General features: G+C 37.7%; 1 protein-coding gene across 2 annotated transcripts in view; it reads right to left on the bottom strand.

Moving 5' to 3' along the window:
* Window positions 1–2,090: 2,090 nt before the first annotated feature.
* The window catches only part of LOC118765331, a 37,929-nt gene continuing 20,934 nt past the window's right edge, over window positions 2,091–19,085 (bottom strand). Inside the window, exons 2-3 of one of the 2 annotated variants that reach the window (XM_036507133.1) lie at window positions 4,117–4,425; window positions 2,091–3,677 (exon numbers count right to left, since the gene is read on the bottom strand). In XM_036507133.1, coding sequence (XP_036363026.1) covers window positions 2,570–3,676 — 1,107 coding nt within the window. In that variant the 5' untranslated portion in view covers window position 3,677; window positions 4,117–4,425 and the 3' untranslated portion in view covers window positions 2,091–2,569. Of the gene's footprint in view, window positions 3,697–4,116; window positions 4,426–19,085 lie in introns of both variants that reach the window. The other variant, XM_036507134.1, reaches the window with a different exon arrangement.

Genomic DNA, 19,085 nt, shown 5'->3' with positions numbered 1-19,085 from the left:
ATTTCTGTCCGCTTGACATGCAATTTGCTTGCTTTTGTCTAGAGTATAAAAAAAAAATTATCTATTTAACTCTTACCTTAGAACATATTCGAAATTATTCTTGCATGCTATATATATACATGCATACATACATGCATGCATGCATACATACATACATACATACATACATACATACATACATACATACATACATACATACATACATACATACATATACTAGCAGTATCGCCCGGCGTTGCTCGGGTTTGTTTCGACCCTTTAGAATTGGAATTATGAAAAATAAAAATTTTGCATTATGTAGCTTGTTATTCTCTTTAAGTGAACATTTTTCTGGTTGAAATACCCCGACAAATGGCGACACAGCAGTCAAAAAATTGTAAAAAATAGGGATTTTCATAGAAAAAAAGCACCTTTTTGATGTAAATAATTTTTAGTGTTAACATGGTCCGATTTGAATTTTTTCTTCTACGGAAGGAAGAGCAAGCCTCCTTCTATCATACTCTTAATTTTGGTCAACTTGTGCCGCAGGGTCTCGGAGGAGATAGTGTTAGTTGAAGGCTACCAAACCTGCCATACACAGACAACTTCAGCTTTATATATAGAGAGATATATATACATACAGGGTTGGCCAAATGTTGCCTGACAGTAAATCAAAACCCATTTAATTCAAAGATTAAAACGAAAATTATTTTATATGAGATTTCGCTAATAAATATAGACAAATATTGAATTAAAAACCAGTGATTTTAACTTACACCAATTATTAAACATTCATAATTAGAATGAATAAATGAAATTGAATATTAAGTATTTATGGAATTTTGATTTACTGTCGGGTGACTTTTGGCCAACCTATATATACATATATATTGGCTGTGGGGTAAGAAGATTGCACATGGTGCCAGGTTCAGTCCCACTGCCTGGCACCTATTATAACCCCTGGACGACCAAAGTGAGTAGAATTGGTAAACTGAAACGGAAAAAAACCCGTCGTGTATATGTGTATGTATGTATGTATGTATGTATATTTGTATTTCTTCCCCACCACCGCCTGACAACCGGTGTTGATTTATTTACGTCCCAGTATCTTAGCGGTTTGGCAATAAAGTAACTGATAGAATAAGTCTCAATTTAGAACAAAAATAAATATTGGGGTCAGTTTCTTCGGCCAAAACTCTTCAGGGTAGCGCCTCAGCATGGATGCAGTCTGATGACTGAAACGAATAAAAAACATACATACATATTTGGATCTAAAACATATGCCACATCAATCTTTATTTTACTAAACATAAATACAAAGAACATAAAGGGAAACATTCTAGAAGATTGTACGAACAATAAAAAATATTGGGTCGTCTGGAAAGTTCGTGCCGATTTATAGCAGCTTACCTTTCGACTTATTTTAGAACATGGTTAAGTCTATAAAATAGGATTCGACTACACCTCCATTTAGAGCACAGTTTAAGCTATCTTTTCGTGGAAGAAGGTTTATGTTCCTATAACCTGTGTTAATTCTGTAACCCTTTAAAATGGAAGATAAGAAAGTTCATTTTCGGCACTTGATGCTTTGGGAACCAGGCAAAAATTGCTGCAGCTCGGCTGGGATGTGTTACCCCACCCTCCATATTCACCAGATATTGCTCCTTCGGATTTCCGTTTATTCAGGTCTCTGCAGAATAGTCTTAATGGTAAAAATTTCAATTCCTTGGATGATGTAAAAAGATGAATTCTTTGCCATGAAACCATCTCAATTCTGGGAAGAAGGTATTTTCAAGTTAAAGGAAAGATGGAGACGCGTTGTGCAACAAAATGGTTCATATTTGGTTGATAATGGCAAGTATTTATTGACCTTTTTCTTTCCTTTAATAATCGGCACGAACTTTCCGGACAACCCAATATATAAAATAATAATAATAATAATAATTAATAATCTGTATTGCGTGTACTTGTACACGTGTATGCGTACCACTGTACGTTTATATTACCTATTTACCAGATATTTTATTTGTCTTTGTTTTGTTCTTCTGTGTTTGGAATGCCTTCCTCTTATTGTTTCCTTTTGTATAATAAACAACAAATATTGTTATGGAATGTGTTTTTAAGAAATTACCATTTTTATGAGGAATAAACACAATGAGACATCAAAGAGCTCCATAAATTGAATGATCAGCAACATTTAAATTCCTGGTTGGAAGCAACTACGCCTTATTTAAATCCATATGATAGCGATTTCGTCTATTTTTGTAATATTATAGGATGTGCATTCCAGTAACGGAAATGACAGCAACCATTCATACAGATGACTCTGTGATATAATAGTTGTACATTCCAGCAAAGGAAATTAATAGTAGTCATACCTATTGGCGGTTTCAACCTTATTTTCTTGATAAACTGGGAGGGTTTGTTTTTAGAGATGACCTACTGAATTTATTGTTCATACGTTGTTGTTTTCTTCTTCAAGTTTTCTCACACTTATTTACCATTTAGAATAATTTCACACATTTCACACAATTTCAGTCAAGCCCCGACTTGTGAACAAAGCTTAATGACAACGTTGATGTCATAATTCTCAAGCTTTTTTCTTTCGAGATGATTTCGGAGCAAGTTTATGAAAACGTGATATTTTAAATCGGTTACTTCCACGGGATACTTGTATTTCCTGCATACGTCTAGTCATATCCTGAAGTATGATTGACTGCCTTGCAGAGATCCTCGAAGCAGCTGACCATCCATGCGTTACCACTGCGCTAAACATTTGTAATCTGTTCAAGACATCTTTTCTCAAAGCATTGCTTAACACATTTTCAAAGTTTGAAAGCTGAAGCAAAATACGAAGCTCTTGTCGGTCACGACCAGACAGATATCTGGAATCTAATTTTTGCTTTACATACGTCGATAAAGTTTGGATATTGGCGAACTGATGCACTGCTTTCTCCTGGGTTTGTGGGGATCCCTGACCACTTCCATGCTGAACAGATGAACCGTAATGAATTGTCTGATTTCGGTTAAGACTCGACTTCTGGCAAAACTGAACTGACAAACTTGACGAAGGCCGACTGCCATGACTCGGAGAAGGTGAGTTGGGTTGGCTGATTTCCGAGCCGTACAACGCCATACTGTTGTGTCCGGATTGGCTTTCTTCTTGTGCCTGAATATTCGATGACTCGATCGGTGTTGATGGCCGCGAGTCCAGACGTGTAGGGACCGGAGAAGAATTTGTTTGGTTGTTTAACAGCCATTCATATTTTATTTGATTAACGGCGGAACGATCATAACAAGTGGTCCGAGATTTTATCGGAGTTCTGTTGGTTCCTGTTGAAAGCTGGCCACTACTCTGTTGAATAGTTCTACTTGTTGAGGTAGTAGCTTCAGTACATATTGAGTCAGTGATTGAGTCTCGTCGATATTGCACTCGATCAATACTTTGTCTAACGATATGTCGGAAAACCTGGTCTAACTTAGATTCCAGAGAAGAGAGGCGGAGCTGCTGAATGGGGCTCAAGTGTACTAGAACACGATCCAGCTTGCCCTCTAATGCCGTCAGTCGAACTTGCTGAATAGGGTTAAGACGTTGAAGAACTTGATCAAGCTTTGCTTCTACATTAGATAAACGAATATTGGTTTGAGCTTGTTCCTCTTGTAATTCGATAATCCGGGATACCTCAGAATACGACATTATAATAATATTATTGTTGAAGGGCGGCGAGCTGGCAGAAACGTTAGCGCGCCGGGAGAAATGCTTAGCGGTATTTCGTCTGTCGTTACGTTCTGAGTTCAAATTCCGCCGAGGTCGACTTTGCCTTTCATCCTTTCGGGGTCGATAAATAAAGTACCAGTTTCGCACTGGGGTCGATATAATCGACTTAATCCGTTTGTCTGTCCTTGTTTGTCCACTCTATGTTTAGCCCCTAGTGGGTAATAAAGAAATAGGTATTTCGTCTGTCGTTACGTTCTGAGTTCAAATTCCGCCGAGGTCGATTTTGCCTTTTTTATCCTTTCGGGGTCGATAAATAAAGTACCAGTTACGCACTGGGGTCGATGTAATCGACTTAATCCGTTTGTCTGTCCTTGTTTGTCCCTTCTATGTTTAGCCCCTTGTGGGTAGTAAAGAAATATATAATAATATTATTGTTGATGTTGTTGTTCTTTTTGCTGCTGCTGCTACTGCTACTGCTGCTGCTTTTGTCGTTAGTGATAGTGCAGTTGGTATAGCTGTTGTTGCAGTCGTAATGTTAGTGCAGTTAGTGCTACTTCTGTTTCATTGGTAGCGTTGTTCCTATTCATACATCAATAGTCATTACCGTAATTCTTACAGATATTCCGCCAATCTTTATATTCACAGTTGTTGCCGTAGTAGTTGCTTCTGATGCTGTTAAGGCTCTGTACTTCTGTTGCAGTTGTTTTTCTTGATCTCTCAGTTGATGTCTGTAAAAGATAAAACAAAAGTTTATTTCAGAGAGGAAAAAAACCCCGTAAAACTATAGTCCAATGGGCCAGAGTGGTAGATTACCCCAGCAATCCACAGTACACCTCTCTGCTCTATGTGTAATATCTGATATGACGAAGGAAGGGTATTATAATCTGTGTTTAAGTCTTCTCGTCTCATATAAATGTCAAACTCATCTCTGTACTAGATGTGTGTGTGTGTGTGAGAGTGTGTGTGTGTGTGTGTGTGTGTGTGTGTGTTGTGTGTGTGTGTGTGTGTGTGTGTGTGTGTAATGGATATGAGCCCCTTTGTTCACGAATGACCATAGGATTACACTTAGAAAGTTACCCTCCGAGGCGCAAGTCAAAGCAAGGTTGTTTATGGAAGACCAGCAGTCGCCCATGCATACCAGCCTCCCGTCTCTACGCCACCGATGTTATCCAAGAGAAAGGCAAAGGCTGATACAACTTGGCAGCAGTGGTGTCGCAGCTCAATTCTACAGCTGAGTGAACAGGAGTAACATGAAATAAAGTGTCTTGCTCAAGAACACAACACACAGCCCAGTCCGGGATTCGAACTCACACCCTCACGATTGAGAACCTGACGCTTTAACCATTGATCCATACGCCTTCACATACGTGTGTGTGTTTGTGTGTGAGCGTGTGTGTGTGTATATAAGTATGTGTGCATGTATGTACGTAGATTTAGATAGATAGATAGATAGATAGATAGATAGATAGATAGATAGATAGATAGATAGATAGATAGATAGATAGATAGATAGATAGATAAATGCTTAGCGGTATTTCGTCTGCCGCTACGTTCTGAGTCCAAATTCCGCCGAGGTCGACTTTGCCTTTCATCCTTTCGGGGTCGATTAAATAAGTACCAGTTAATCCGTCTGTTCTGTCAAATGTTAATATACAAGCTGTGTATAAATGCTCTCATCCCGGATTGAAATAAATACACCAGGTACATGAAGTCTTCGAAAACTCATACGAATTGTTGTTGTTCCTCGCTGGATTAATTCCTACAGCTATCGAAGGATGACCGGACATTATATTAAATTAGTGGGCTAAAAACTCACTAAAAACTGTTGCAAACAAGAAGAGAAAGTCTGAAAATAGCAGTTTAGCATTGTGATTCAAGCACGGTGTGAGGCGGCAAAGAATTATACAAAGCATTAGAAGGAAGGCTATAGGGTAGAGAAGCCAGAGATCAGGAGTTAATTTCAACAAGGTAATAATTGTACCAGCTATAAAAGTAGTATTGAAAATGGAACATCAGTGGAATCGAATATTAAGTTAATATTAAATTCAACTAAAGTAAATAAATAGATTAAGAACAGCATTTAATTTAAATATAATGCTCCAGTATAAAAGTGTATTTATACATTCTTAATATTTCTGAATTGAAATTGCTCTATGTAAAGGTTCAAAGCTAGGCCATTTTAAGACAGAGGTCACTACAAGCATTCGATAACATACAAAATTAAAAACAATACATATTTTTAATTTTATAGATTATTTCCAAATTTAAGTAACTGTAAAAGAAAAAGAGAGCTGAATGTTAGCAAATTTTTAAAGATAACAAAGAATTAATGTTTTTTTAGATAAAATAAATCGAAGCTAAAGTTTCTCCTTATGTTTACAAACATCATAAAGATGTTGAAGGCACTTGACTGCCCGTTCTGCACTCTGATTTCTTCTGGGAACTTGCAGTTTTGATGGTTCAATGCTTTTTATGAACTTGCAGGCTACCACATAACTTCTGATAATCATGTGCATTTAATATTCGGTCAGTAAACGAAAAATTTGCCCAGCTGTAAGAGATGAATCGACAAACATTGAGAAGCAAAACTCTTTTCTCTGGTAAAAGAATAAATACCACAAGAGTTAGTATTGCTCGAGAATTCCATCTTGCATTACTTAAGTTGGGTATTTTTTTGAAACTTTAAAGTAAAAAATTTGTCGGTTTCTTCAAAGAAACGTAAAACACTGGTCAAATGAAATAGAAATTTCATGTCATCTCGCCATCCTGCTAATTCAGTAATCTTTTCTTCACCATTATTGAAATTAGCCTGGAGTTTCTCGTAATTATTTAGAAGCTCTGGGATGAATGCATATTCAATATTGGGAGATGACTTTTTTTTCTCCAAGTTCGTTATCCATTACAACACGAAGAATGATGCTGACAACCAATAAATTGTAGTTCTTTCAAACCCTTTTGAGCAAACAGTCTTTGCAACTGAATGACAATGCCATTTATTTTCCCAGGGTTCAAGCTCGTTGTATCAGCGACATTCATCTTTACACAGTTCCAAAACTTGTATTCTTCTAAAACAGCTGTTATTCCTTTCTCAACAGTATCGGTTTTTCCGTTTGGTAATTGGAGTGCTTCTGACTTAACTTCTTCCAGTTCATTCTTTAAAACTAGCACTTGGTATTCTTGGTCATCAATACGTTTATCATCAAAATGCAATGACCAGTTTTCTAAATGTAGTGTTTTCTTCATTTTTTTTTTTTTAGTTTAACATTTTCTTTGATAGTCGATCTGTAAATACCAGATTGGGAAGGAGTCTCGACATTGATTCCCTCTTGAGATAATTGTCTACAAACTGTTGTTGCTTTTGAGGTTGATAGCTTGGAAGATATTACTAATTTGGTTGCAGTTCCAGTTTTCTATACTTCCTCCTTGTGTGTGTGGATTCTTCATCTGAATTTTCGGGTTCTTGATATTCACTTTCAGTCTCTGCTTCAGACGTTGACGATGACACTGGAGTTTCTCTGGTTGAATTTGGCATTAAGGACACTTTTCTTCTTTTGGATGGATGGATGGATGGATGGATGGATAGTTTTGGGACTGGCTACCTTTCCAATTCCATACCCAACTTGTCCCGTGTTTTCAATTTGAAGATAATATAACCTATCTTCACTGCACAACCATTCACCGTTCTCCTTTGTGATGTCAAAAATTCCTTTCAATGAATCGTATTTTCCTCGTTTTACACATTTATCGTAGGTATTCAACACTTTTCTACTTTTGCTTATACATTTTGAATTGATAAATACGGGAAATTTAATTTCTTTTGCCATAAAAAAGTTACTTCTTTCGAAATTTCCTTTGTTCTTTCTTTCCATCCTTTGATGGTACCTCCAAGGAACAGGTAGCGACCGACAATTTGAAGTTTCATTGGTATCCTGCAGTCGTTTTTCAAAGAATGCTCTTCTAGTGGAACAGGTCTTCTTTTCCTATGTGAGTCTTGAAATTGCACGAGATTCTTCGTCCAGATATTTTTGTTTCTTATAAGACATTATTTTAGATATTCCAATTGGATAAGCCTACTATTCTGAAAAACAGTTAATATACTCAGAGTTTTTAGCGTCACCGAAATAAAAAGGAGAAGAAGAGGATATTTCCAAAAGTAGGGTCTAAGTGGTAACAAATTGAAAACTCTATAACTCCTAAAATATTTAAACTTGAAAGCTGAAATTTGAGATATACTGCTTCTGCATTGCATTAAGTCAGCACACCAAGTTTGGTAAAAACTTGAGTAGGCATTATGAATCCCACTAGAATTCTTTAGCATATATATATTATGTATATGGATTCCATGAAAGGGAGGTGAGCGAATTTTAAACGATGGAGCTAGATGTATAGGTCTGATTGTTATTAATGTAGAAGCTATCCAATGCTGAAGTTAGGATATACATATAAGACGGGATGTACTTTATGGCAGAACACGGTGGAAGCACTCCGTCGGTTACGACGACGAGGGTTCCGGTTGATCCGAATCAACGGAACAGCCTGCTCGTGAAATTAACGTGTAAGTGGCTGAGCACTCCACAGACACGTGTACCCTTAACGTAGTTCTCGGGGATATTCAGCGTGACACAGAGAGTGACAAGGCCGGCCCTTTGAAAATACAGGTACAGCAGAAACAGGAAGTAAGAGTGAGAGAAAGTTGTGGTGAAAGAGTACAGCAGGGATCACCACCATCCCCCTTTAGGTGTTTTCGCTCAATAAACACTCACAACGCCCGGTCTGGGAATCGAAACCGCGATCCTATGACCGCGAGTCCGCTGCCCTAACCACTGGGCCATTGCGCCTCCACGGTAGAACATACTAAGCCGCATAATCAAGTCTTAAACATCCAGGTTAATGCATGGCGCCTATACGACGTGGGTTTTCTAGAGCGAAGATAAGGGGAAAATGATAACGTAAATGTATAAGCAAACGAAAAAGAAGACCCAGAGAACAAAAATTAAGATCCGTGTTGTTCACTGGAGGCTGCAGGTGGATCTGAAGGAGACTGACGTCTATCTATATTGCCATAACGATGCAACGCTCTGGTCTTATGACATGAACAAATCTAACATTACAGCATGTAAAAATGTGTGTGTGTATGTTTGGCCTCGTGATTGGTACGAACTGATTAGCTTTTAGGATCGATCCGGTACTAGACAAGGATTCTGGAATATTTTACCTTTTTTTTTTTTTTACTTAATTTTTGAGAGCGATCTGGTTCATTTTTAGTATTCTCGTTTGTGAGAACAGCCGAGTTTATTCCAGATATTCTCATTTTACAAATCATCTCTGGCCAATTGTTGAGAGGACGTTGGTGTTGCCCTAACGGAGGTTTGCGCTTTCTGAGTGCTCTTGTTTATGATTATATTCAATACTAGCAGTATCACCCGGCGTTGCTCGGGTTTGTAAGGGAAATAACATTTTTAGAGAGTTATAGCCAAAAAATAGCAAAAAATGCATTAAAAATGGAAAAAAAATGATGGTAAATTTTTTTTAAATCGTTGACTCATCGTAGACATTTTTAGAGAGTTACTTCCCTTATATAATAGCGAAAAAAATGAATTAAAATGGAAAAAAATGATGGTAAATTTTTTTAAAATCGTAGACTCATCGTAGACGCGCGCTAATACCCAGAAGGGCTCGATATGAATCACGACTATAAGATACCCGGTTTTGGTTAAACTGCACCGCAAAATGTGGGAGTAGTTAGGAATCTAAGTCGAAGGAGACAGACACTCACACTACTTCACTTTTATATATAAAGATATTCCCACTTTCTGAGTCACACACTTATTGTAGCGGACCCTTCAGTTTTACTAAGTCCTGTATCAGAACTCCGAATGTTGGACCTCCAGCCAGGCTTTTCGCGATACCCTTGAAGCCAGGAACTTTTCAGCACCCCTCGTAAAGCCGGAAGAAATGCCGCTAAGCATTTTGTCCGGCGCAAGTATGTATTTTAAAGGCGAGGTTGTATAAAATGACATGGCTTTGAGACTAGTAGAAGAGTGTGAAGAATTAAGGTCGTAAAGTTTTTTTTTTTTTTTGTGGTATGGTTCCGGGTTCAGTCCCACTGCGTGGCACCTTGGGCAACTGTCTTCTACTATAGCCTCGGGCTGACCAAAGCCTTGTGAGTGGATTTGGTAGATGGAAACTGAAAGAAGCCCGTCGTATATATATATATATATATATATATATATATATATATACAAAATGAGAAAATGGGGAAATATATCTAAATCAATCATCAACTATCAGATAATACCGAATCATATACTTTATTAAAACACTACACAATAGCAATGAGATTAGACATTAATACAGTACAATAATTACAAACAATAAGGTGAGATATAACTAAATAGATATAACAAGATATAAAAATACTGACAGCTGTATGGCCGAAACAGCTGTCAGTTATAATGTAAATGTATTTTTATATCTTGTTATATTTATTTAGTTATATCTCACCTTATTGTTTGTAATTATTGTACTGTATTAATGTCTAATCTCATTGCTATTGTGTAGTGTTTTAATAAAGTATATGATTCGGTATTATCTGATAGTTGATGATTGATTTAGATACGTTTCTCCATTTTCTCATTTTGTATTATTAATTTACGGTAAAAATAATTTTACCTTTGCCCACCTAATACAGTAAATGAATTAATTGCATCGCAATTTTTAACATTTATGTATTAGCTTTGTTGGGTACTTCTCTAGCAGTATATTGGATATATGCTATCCCATGGAGGGTTGAATTTACAACCCCTATCTCATTATATATATATATATATATATATATATATATGTGTGTGTGTGTGTGTGTGTGTGTGTGTGTGTGTGTGTTTATGTTCCCGTTACTTAGCGGTTCGGCAAAAGAGACCGATAGAATAAGTACTGGGCTTACAAAAGAATAAGTCCCGGGGTCGAGTTGCTCGATTAAAGGCGGTGCTCCAGCATGGCCGCAGTCAAATGACTGAAACGAGTAAAAGAGTAAAAAAGAGTATGGCTTGTATTAATAGTAACAAATTAGATTTAGTTAGGTGAAGATGGCGGTGGTGGTAGTTGTTATTGGTATAACACATTGTTGGATACAATAAATTTTACAATTCATAACACGTGTGTGAGACAACTATTCAAGTGAAAACACGTGTCCATGACTGCTCGCTCGCCTCAGTAACTAAACAAATAAAATTAACAATTCCAGTCGGTGGTTTTCATAATAACATGTCTATTCAGGAGAATATTTCATTCTTTCAATTATCTCACCTTTTCATTCGATCACTTTTTTCCTTCCTATATTTTTTAGGTCCTCTCGAAGAGAAGATTAATTTCTATAATTCAAAAATAGTTGTTTTGTGTGCTTTTTAGTGTATCATTGTTTTTTTTTTTTGTCCGTCTTGACCTAATTGATGCCACTGGTCACCTGACTTATTTCTCTTAGTTGATTTGTCTTTTGTGTGTTTGAACTCATGCACACACACACACACACACACACACACACACACACACACACACACAAATACATACATACAAGCGCATACATATACACAGATCTATCTATCTATAATGCACACACACACACACACACACACACAAACGCATACATACAAGCGCATACATATACACATATCTATCTATCCATCTATAATGCACACACACACGCACACACACAAACACGTACATACAAGCACATACATATGCACAGATCTATCTATCTTTCCATCTGGCTATCTATCTATCCATCTATAATGCACACACACAGACACACACACACATGTATATATACGCACGCACATGTATGGATATGGATATAGTACTTCTGAGACATTTCAGATTTGGTTTTCATGAGTCTCTGTAATTTGTTTTTTCGGCCTACTGTATTCCTGCTTCCCGCCATAAGCTCACCATAAAGCAATTTGCACGAAGAAGCGCTCATCATTCATACGTATGAGATGGCCTCTCCATCGAAGTTGGTTCTTAAGAAGCATGACTTGGATTGATGTGACCTTAACTTCAGCAAGAACCCTAGTGTCATATACACATAAATATACATACATACATGATGGCTGCTCCCTCGTTATCGAGTATGGCCATTGCACGAAGCTTAACTGTTATTAGTGCTGTGATCCAATGTGACTTTTATTTGCTTTTTAAGGCTACAGCCAGCCATTCAGATGAGACTCACAGCACCATCAACAATCATGAGCAATGTTGTTATCATGCAATGCCTGTGCAAGAAGATTTTTTTTAAAGTGAGGAAAGGCTGCGCACTGAGTCAATCCCACTCACTAAGCAACATCAGCCATAATCCGAAAAGAAGAACAAGTCAACATCATCGGTAACCACTGAGCCGCAGCTTTTATGTCGGAGTTATCCCAGTTACCTGAGTTACCTTCTCCTAGAAGGATGCCCTAACAAAGGCTAGGAGTCCTTCACTCCCAATGGTTTAACCGCGCGATCGGGTATTCAGTCCGATTATTTCTATGTCCCCGCGCATGATACAGCCTCAAGACATTTATTGGATGGCCGTTGACTCTCAAGAGTTCCTCCGCCCTTTGACGGGTTTTGCTTCTCATCCCGCAGGGTGTCCAATAAACACCCTCTTCACCAAGCAAGTTTGGTGGGGTTGCCGGTTTAGTCGCCAACGACCCGACCATGCAACAGGTTGTACTGGGTTACATGTTACCAGTAGCACTCGAAAGTGACCTGACATAGACATACATACATACATACATACATACATACATACATACATACATACATACATACATACATACATACATAATACAAACAAACAAACAATCAAATCTTGTATTTATTCCTATTATTCATTTTATAATCTTTTAGGCGACCTTTCGTGTATTAAAACCGAAATTATTTGTTCGGCAGTTTCTATGAAAATTTTTTTATTGCTTTAATATTTTTCCCGCTGAATCACTTATTTTTATGTATTTTTTGCGCGTGTATGTATGTATGCGTTTATGTGTGTGTATGTGTGCGTACGTGCACGTGTGCCTGCGTGCACGTGCGCGCGTGTGTATGTGTCCGTATTTGTGTGCGTAGTTATATGGATCTATTTCTATGTAGTGACTTCATTTGGGCATAGAGTAGATTCGAACTTGAATCGGCAAATTTCCCCTAACATTTCAACAGCATGGATTAGAGTTACATTCAACACCTGGCACTGCCAAGTCAATATATGTTTCTTTCACTTAAAATTCTAGCCTCTTCTATGCCATGAAAAGTTGATATAGATAAGGAGCGGCCTACATTAATTTATCCATTATCTAAACGATATATCTCTTTTTCTGGCTGGTCTGTGTTCTTATAAATACAAGATGGTGAAAAGCAGTCGCCAGAGATAACCAGAGACGGATCTTTTCGGTTTGAACGGCAGTTTTTTTCTAGCGGTGTCATATGAAATTGTCACCCATATTTATGACCCTAGTATCGATCTATTGCATTTCAATCTGTTTTAGGGTTAGGGTTAGTTAGGGGTGGGGGAAAGGGTATCTTTTTTTCTTCAGAAATATAAATAAACCCAATCTGTTTCTTAAACGAGGGATATATTCATACGGTACAGAATGTTTTCACCTCAATAGACGTCATTGATTGGTTGAAATTGCAGAAATTGAAGAAAACAACAACAAATATCTTACAAACCATAGAATTTTCTCAATAAAGCCAAGAGAAAAAGATGTTTTATAAACACATTCTACCAGTATACGAAGTTTAAAAGTGTTTAGTTACGTGAAAATTATTTTTAAAAACTGCCGTTCAAACCGAAAAGATCCCATCTTTCCCTTCTAACAAGCATCACTCTATCTACCTTTTTCCTACTACTAGAATGACAAGAACTTGTACACACTTATACAAGGAAAAATGAACTCTCAATTATATTGTACACGTGCGCCGTCGTGTGTGGCTATACATAAAGTAACGGTAGATAAAATTTGGAGTCAACATCAGTTTCGACCAACCGTTCTTCTTTCGTCTTCTTCAACATCACACGCGTTACATTTTGGTAACAACCACGTTACACTTGGCTTCTCGATGTAAAGATTCATTAAGCGTAAAAAGATATATTTTCATCAACCGTTACCATTCGTAACCGCTGACTCTAAAGATTGTCCGTTACAAATACACAAATATTTGTACATCAATATAAACACATACTTACAAATACTTACGTACACCTAACCACACACACACACACACACACACACACACACACACACACACACACACACACATATATATATATATATATATATTATATATATATATATATATATATACACATACACAAATATACATGCATACATGCATGCATACACATTCAATATGTGACCGCGTGTGTATCGTTGGCGATTTTTTTCCTCCGTCTTCCCTGCCTTGGATCTTTTCTTTTTCTATGTTTCTGACGAAGAGCTCCGCTCGAAACGTTAAATCCTTTCTTTCCTTTCCTGAGCGTCCAATAACACTATACTTGTGCCACGTCCTCGCGTTGTTGTGTTTTCTCTTTGTGTTTTCATGTTTGGATTAACTTTACATACATACATACATACATACATACATACACACACACATACATACATACATACATACATACATACATACTACATACATACATACATACATACATACTCATACATACATACATTCGTTCATTCATTCACTTTTCCGTCTATCAAATCCACTCACAAAGCTCTGGTCGTGTGCGTGGAAAATACCAAGCCAAGGTGCGACGCGATGGCGACGGAACCCGGAATCATGTGGTTAGGAAGCGAGCTTCTTACAACGCATTCCACGCCTACACCTATAGCCACACCTGCGCCAATGTGTGTGTGTGTGTGTGTGTTTGAGGGTGCTTGGTCTAGTAGATCTCTGTTGCGCTCACGATCCAGCGATTGTGAAGTCAATTCCTAGACCGAGTGGTACGTTGTGTTCTTCAGTAAAAAAAAAATAATACTTACGTAGCTTTGCGATCACTTCAACACCTGACTCGTGGCACACTGTGCACCTGTTCATGCAACGTCAGTTTGATGCAGAGAGCGAACTAATGTGCAGCACGAACATTTGATCACTGTAAATACATCAGTTGCGCATGTCGTTCGGCAAAAAAAGCTGAACGCTCATACATCGTCTTCGACGTGAGAGTCTACTGTGTGTGTGTATATATTCTTTTACTCTTTTACTCTTTTACTTGTTTCAGTCATTTGACTGTGGCCATGCTGGAGCACCGCCTTTAGTTGAGCAAATCGACCCCAGGACTTATTCTTTGTAAGCCCAGTACTTATTCTATCGGTCTCTTTTGCCGAACCGCTAAGTGACGGGGACGTAAACACACCAGCATCGGTTGTCAAGCAATGCTAGGGGGACAAACACACACATACACATACATATATATATATATTCGACAGGCTTCTTTCAGTTTCCGTCTACCAAATCCGCTCACAAGGCATTGGTCGGCCCGGGGTTATAGCAGAAGACACTTGCCCAAGATGCCACGCAGTGGGACTGAACCTGGAACCATGTGGTTAAGGCGGCGAGCTGGCAGAAACGTTAGCACGCCGGGCGACCTGCGTAGCCGTATTTCGTCTGTCGTTACGTTCCGAGTTCAAATTCCGCCGAGGTCGACTTTGCCTTTCATCCTTTCGGGGTCGATAAATTAAGTACCAGTTACGCACTGGGGTCGATGTAATCGATTTAATCCCTTTGTCTGTCCTTGTTTGTCCCCTCTGTGTTTAGCCCCTTGTGGGTAGTAAAGAAATATATATATATATATATATATATTATATATATAGATATATATAAAGAGATAATAGTGTCATTGAGAACCAAATGTGTCAAGTAATGCTGTATAAGTGCTATAGACAGACCATAGTTAAGTTCCAGATTCGGTAATCTCTACATATATAAAAGGCAGTTTGTCTGTCTGTGTGTCTGTCAGGTTGTACCCTCACCCTGACCACGGCTTTCAACCGATTCTGATGAAACTTGACACACACATAGCCCAATGTCATAATTCAAAACTAACGCAGCGAAAACTTTGAAAAGTTCCCCCAGTTCTGAAAAAAATCGATAAATTCGACATGGGGTCGAGAATCTAAGCTTATCATATGCAACACATTTTCCGTTGTAGTTTTCACAACTTGTATTCGGTTTTCACTAAACTCATGGTGAAGCTTAATGTTACTCTAAGGAACTTAATTCTGACGTTAGTTTTCCAGGCAATACCTTACCATCAGAAAAATCGATAAAATCATGCCATTTTGGGAAATCGCGTTCAAATTCAAGATGACATATTTTCGACAATATCTTTAACAAATTGGCAGGAATTTTTTTTGAAATTCACAGCGAGCATCATGTCTGCTCCAAGGAGCTATATGGCCCTTTTGATTCCAATAGGATACGTTATTACTGGAAAAAATCGGTTAATTACATTATATGTGGCACACATAGCAAACCGATTTTTCTGCGATATTTTTTGAAAGTTCACATAGATTTTCCCTACTTCTTCATGCATGCAAGGGAACGGTGCTTTGAATGCCTTAATGCCTTTTAGGCTTCATTTTACAAAATAACGGTTCAATGAGTACAAAAAAGGGTAAAAAGGTAAAGAGCATTGCTTATCGACAAAGTTTCTTACATACCGGGCAACGCCGGGCTATGCTGCTAGTATTGCGAATAAAGGGTTCAACGTTGGTTCTATGTCAGCGTGTGTATATAAGAATTCTTGGATCTTTTCGGTTTGAACGGCAGTTTTTAACATAATTTCTAGGTAACTAAAAAATTTGAAACTTCGTATACTGGTAGAATGTGTTTATAAAACATCTTTTTCTCTTGGCTTTATTGAGAAAATTCTATAGTTTGTAAGATATTTGGTCTTTAATATCTTGCATTTCGGCAATTTCAACCAATCAATGACCGTCTATTGAGGTGAAAACATTCTGTGCCGTATGAATATGTCCCTCGTTTAAGAAACAGATTGGGTTTATTTACATTTGGGAAGAAAAAAAGATACCCTTCCCCCACCCCTAACCCTAAATCTAAAATAGATTGAAATGCAATAGATCGATACTAGGGTCATAATTATGGGTGACAATTTCATATGACACCGCTAGAAAAAACGGCGGTGTCATATGAAATTGTGGTCAATAATGTCACATGTTAACACATTTATTTGCAAGTAAGTAACTCTGTTTTAAATTTTTCCGGGTTCATAGGATTATGCTCAAGGTGGCTTCGTCATTCATACGTGCCATCCTTGCTACATTCTCCCATCTTTTTTTTTAAACATTCGCTAGACAAAACCTGCCTCTCTACTCTCTCTTTCCTTTTCAAGTGATACTTGAAGAAGTTGATGAGAGATTGACCAGAGAGGAAAGTGTTTGTCTCCAATCCTTTCAGACGCGTCGACCAGATACATTCTTTCGCCATAGCCACAAGTATGATAAAAATAGCTCTTCCTTCCCGTTTGAATGAAGGAGGCGTGACGATACTGACGATAGACTCGGCTGATAAACCGACACGTCTCACACGTGACAGCAGTCGTTCGACATGAGCCCACAGGTGGGAAATGGTTGGACATGCCACGAGTGTGTGACCTCCGACGAGATTCAACTTTATAATGATTTAATTATTTTAATTAAGTTGTCAGAGATTATGTCTATTTTTGTAATTAATAAATATCATTATTATTCTTTCTGGGCTAGTGACGTACATCGACTGGTAATATGCCATACGGTTTCACCATTTATCTCTTTTTTTCTTCTTTTTTTTCTTAAATATAAACCTCGGTTTATTTAATTACCTATTTTTGAATATTAAACCTAATATTCAAAATAAATAATAGGTAGGAAACCAATAAATTCATTGGATATTATTATCCTTTAATGAGGTTTATTTACCTCTAACTGAACTTTTATATATATATGTGTGTGTGTATGTGTGACTGTGCATGTGTGTGACCGTGCATGTGTGTGTGTGTGTGTGTGTGTGTGACTGTGCATGTGTGTGACCGTGCATGTGTGTGTGTGTCTTTGTCTTTGTACTCCCCCACTGCTGGACAACTAATGTCGGTTTGTTTACGTCCCCGTAAATTAGCAATTCGGCAAAAGACACCGATAGATTAGGATTAAATACCAGATAATTTAGGTTGTCTTTTTTTTGTTTTTTATTATTATATCATAATTTTATGCATTTTATTGCATACTCACATACTCTTTTACTTGTTTCAGTCATTTGACTGCGGCTATGCTGGAGCACCGGGACTTATTCTTTGTAAGCCCAGTACTTATTCTATCGGTCTCTTTTGCCGAACCGCTAAGTAACGGGGACGTAAACACACCAGCATCGGTTGTCAAGCAATGCTAGGGGGACAAACACAGACACACAAACATATACACACACACTTATATATATATACATATATACGACAGGCTTCTTTCAGTTTCCGTCTACCAAATCCACTCACAAGGCATTGGTCGGCCCGGGGCTATAGCAGAAGACACTTGCCCAAGATGCCACGCAGTGGGACTGAACCCGGAACCATGTGGTTGGTTAGCAAGCAACTTACCACATCATACATTTCAGACAAAAAACATTATAGTCTTCGACCAGCACCGCAAAATGCCAGAACACCGCCTTAATATTTCAGCCGATATAAGTGGTTCTTAATCCTCTTTTGTCTATGGCCCCTTTTAATCCCTACTCTGATGGACTCCTATGTTTTTTTGTTTTGCTTTTTTTTTAGAAAAAAGAATCCTATTATATTTTTATAATTAAGCAATCTCAGTGTCGAACAGTATTTAGACACATGTCACCTTTAGATTAGTTAAACTATGTTTGTGACATATTTCAACTTCTAGAGGTAAATTCGCAGCAGTTACTATGGAGACAAAAACTCTCTCTTATGGTAAAACGTGTAAAAACCTCATGTTTGTCCGGTACTGCCCCACTGTCGGATTCCCAGTCGCTGCGTTTCCAGATTTTTAGATGTTATCAATGGGAAATACCGAAGAAAGGTAACTCTGGACAGACTTAATTAAAGCTGTAGCTTTAACTAATACACAGTCAACAAGACTGACTGAGTTGCACTATTAGTCCGCCAGGTCGGAAGAAATTAAGTAGCATTAGCGCCACGATATTATAATGAATTGCATTTTTTTTAAATTGTTAAAATATTTTGTGCACTGTAGAAGTGTAACTAACTTTTTGCTCAAAGCTTTAACAAAATTTTAGGATCTTTTCGGTTTGAACGGCAGTTTTTAACATAATTTCTATGTAACTAAAAAATTTTAAACTTCGTATACTGGTAGAATGTGTTTATAAAACATCTTTTTCT

Source organism: Octopus sinensis, linkage group LG11 (genome assembly GCF_006345805.1).
Source record: "Octopus sinensis linkage group LG11, ASM634580v1, whole genome shotgun sequence".
In the NCBI taxonomy this organism is placed as follows: domain Eukaryota; kingdom Metazoa; phylum Mollusca; class Cephalopoda; order Octopoda; family Octopodidae; genus Octopus; species Octopus sinensis.
The sequence above is the reverse complement of the archived record's forward strand: the minus strand, read 5'-3'. Positions and strand labels throughout refer to the sequence as shown.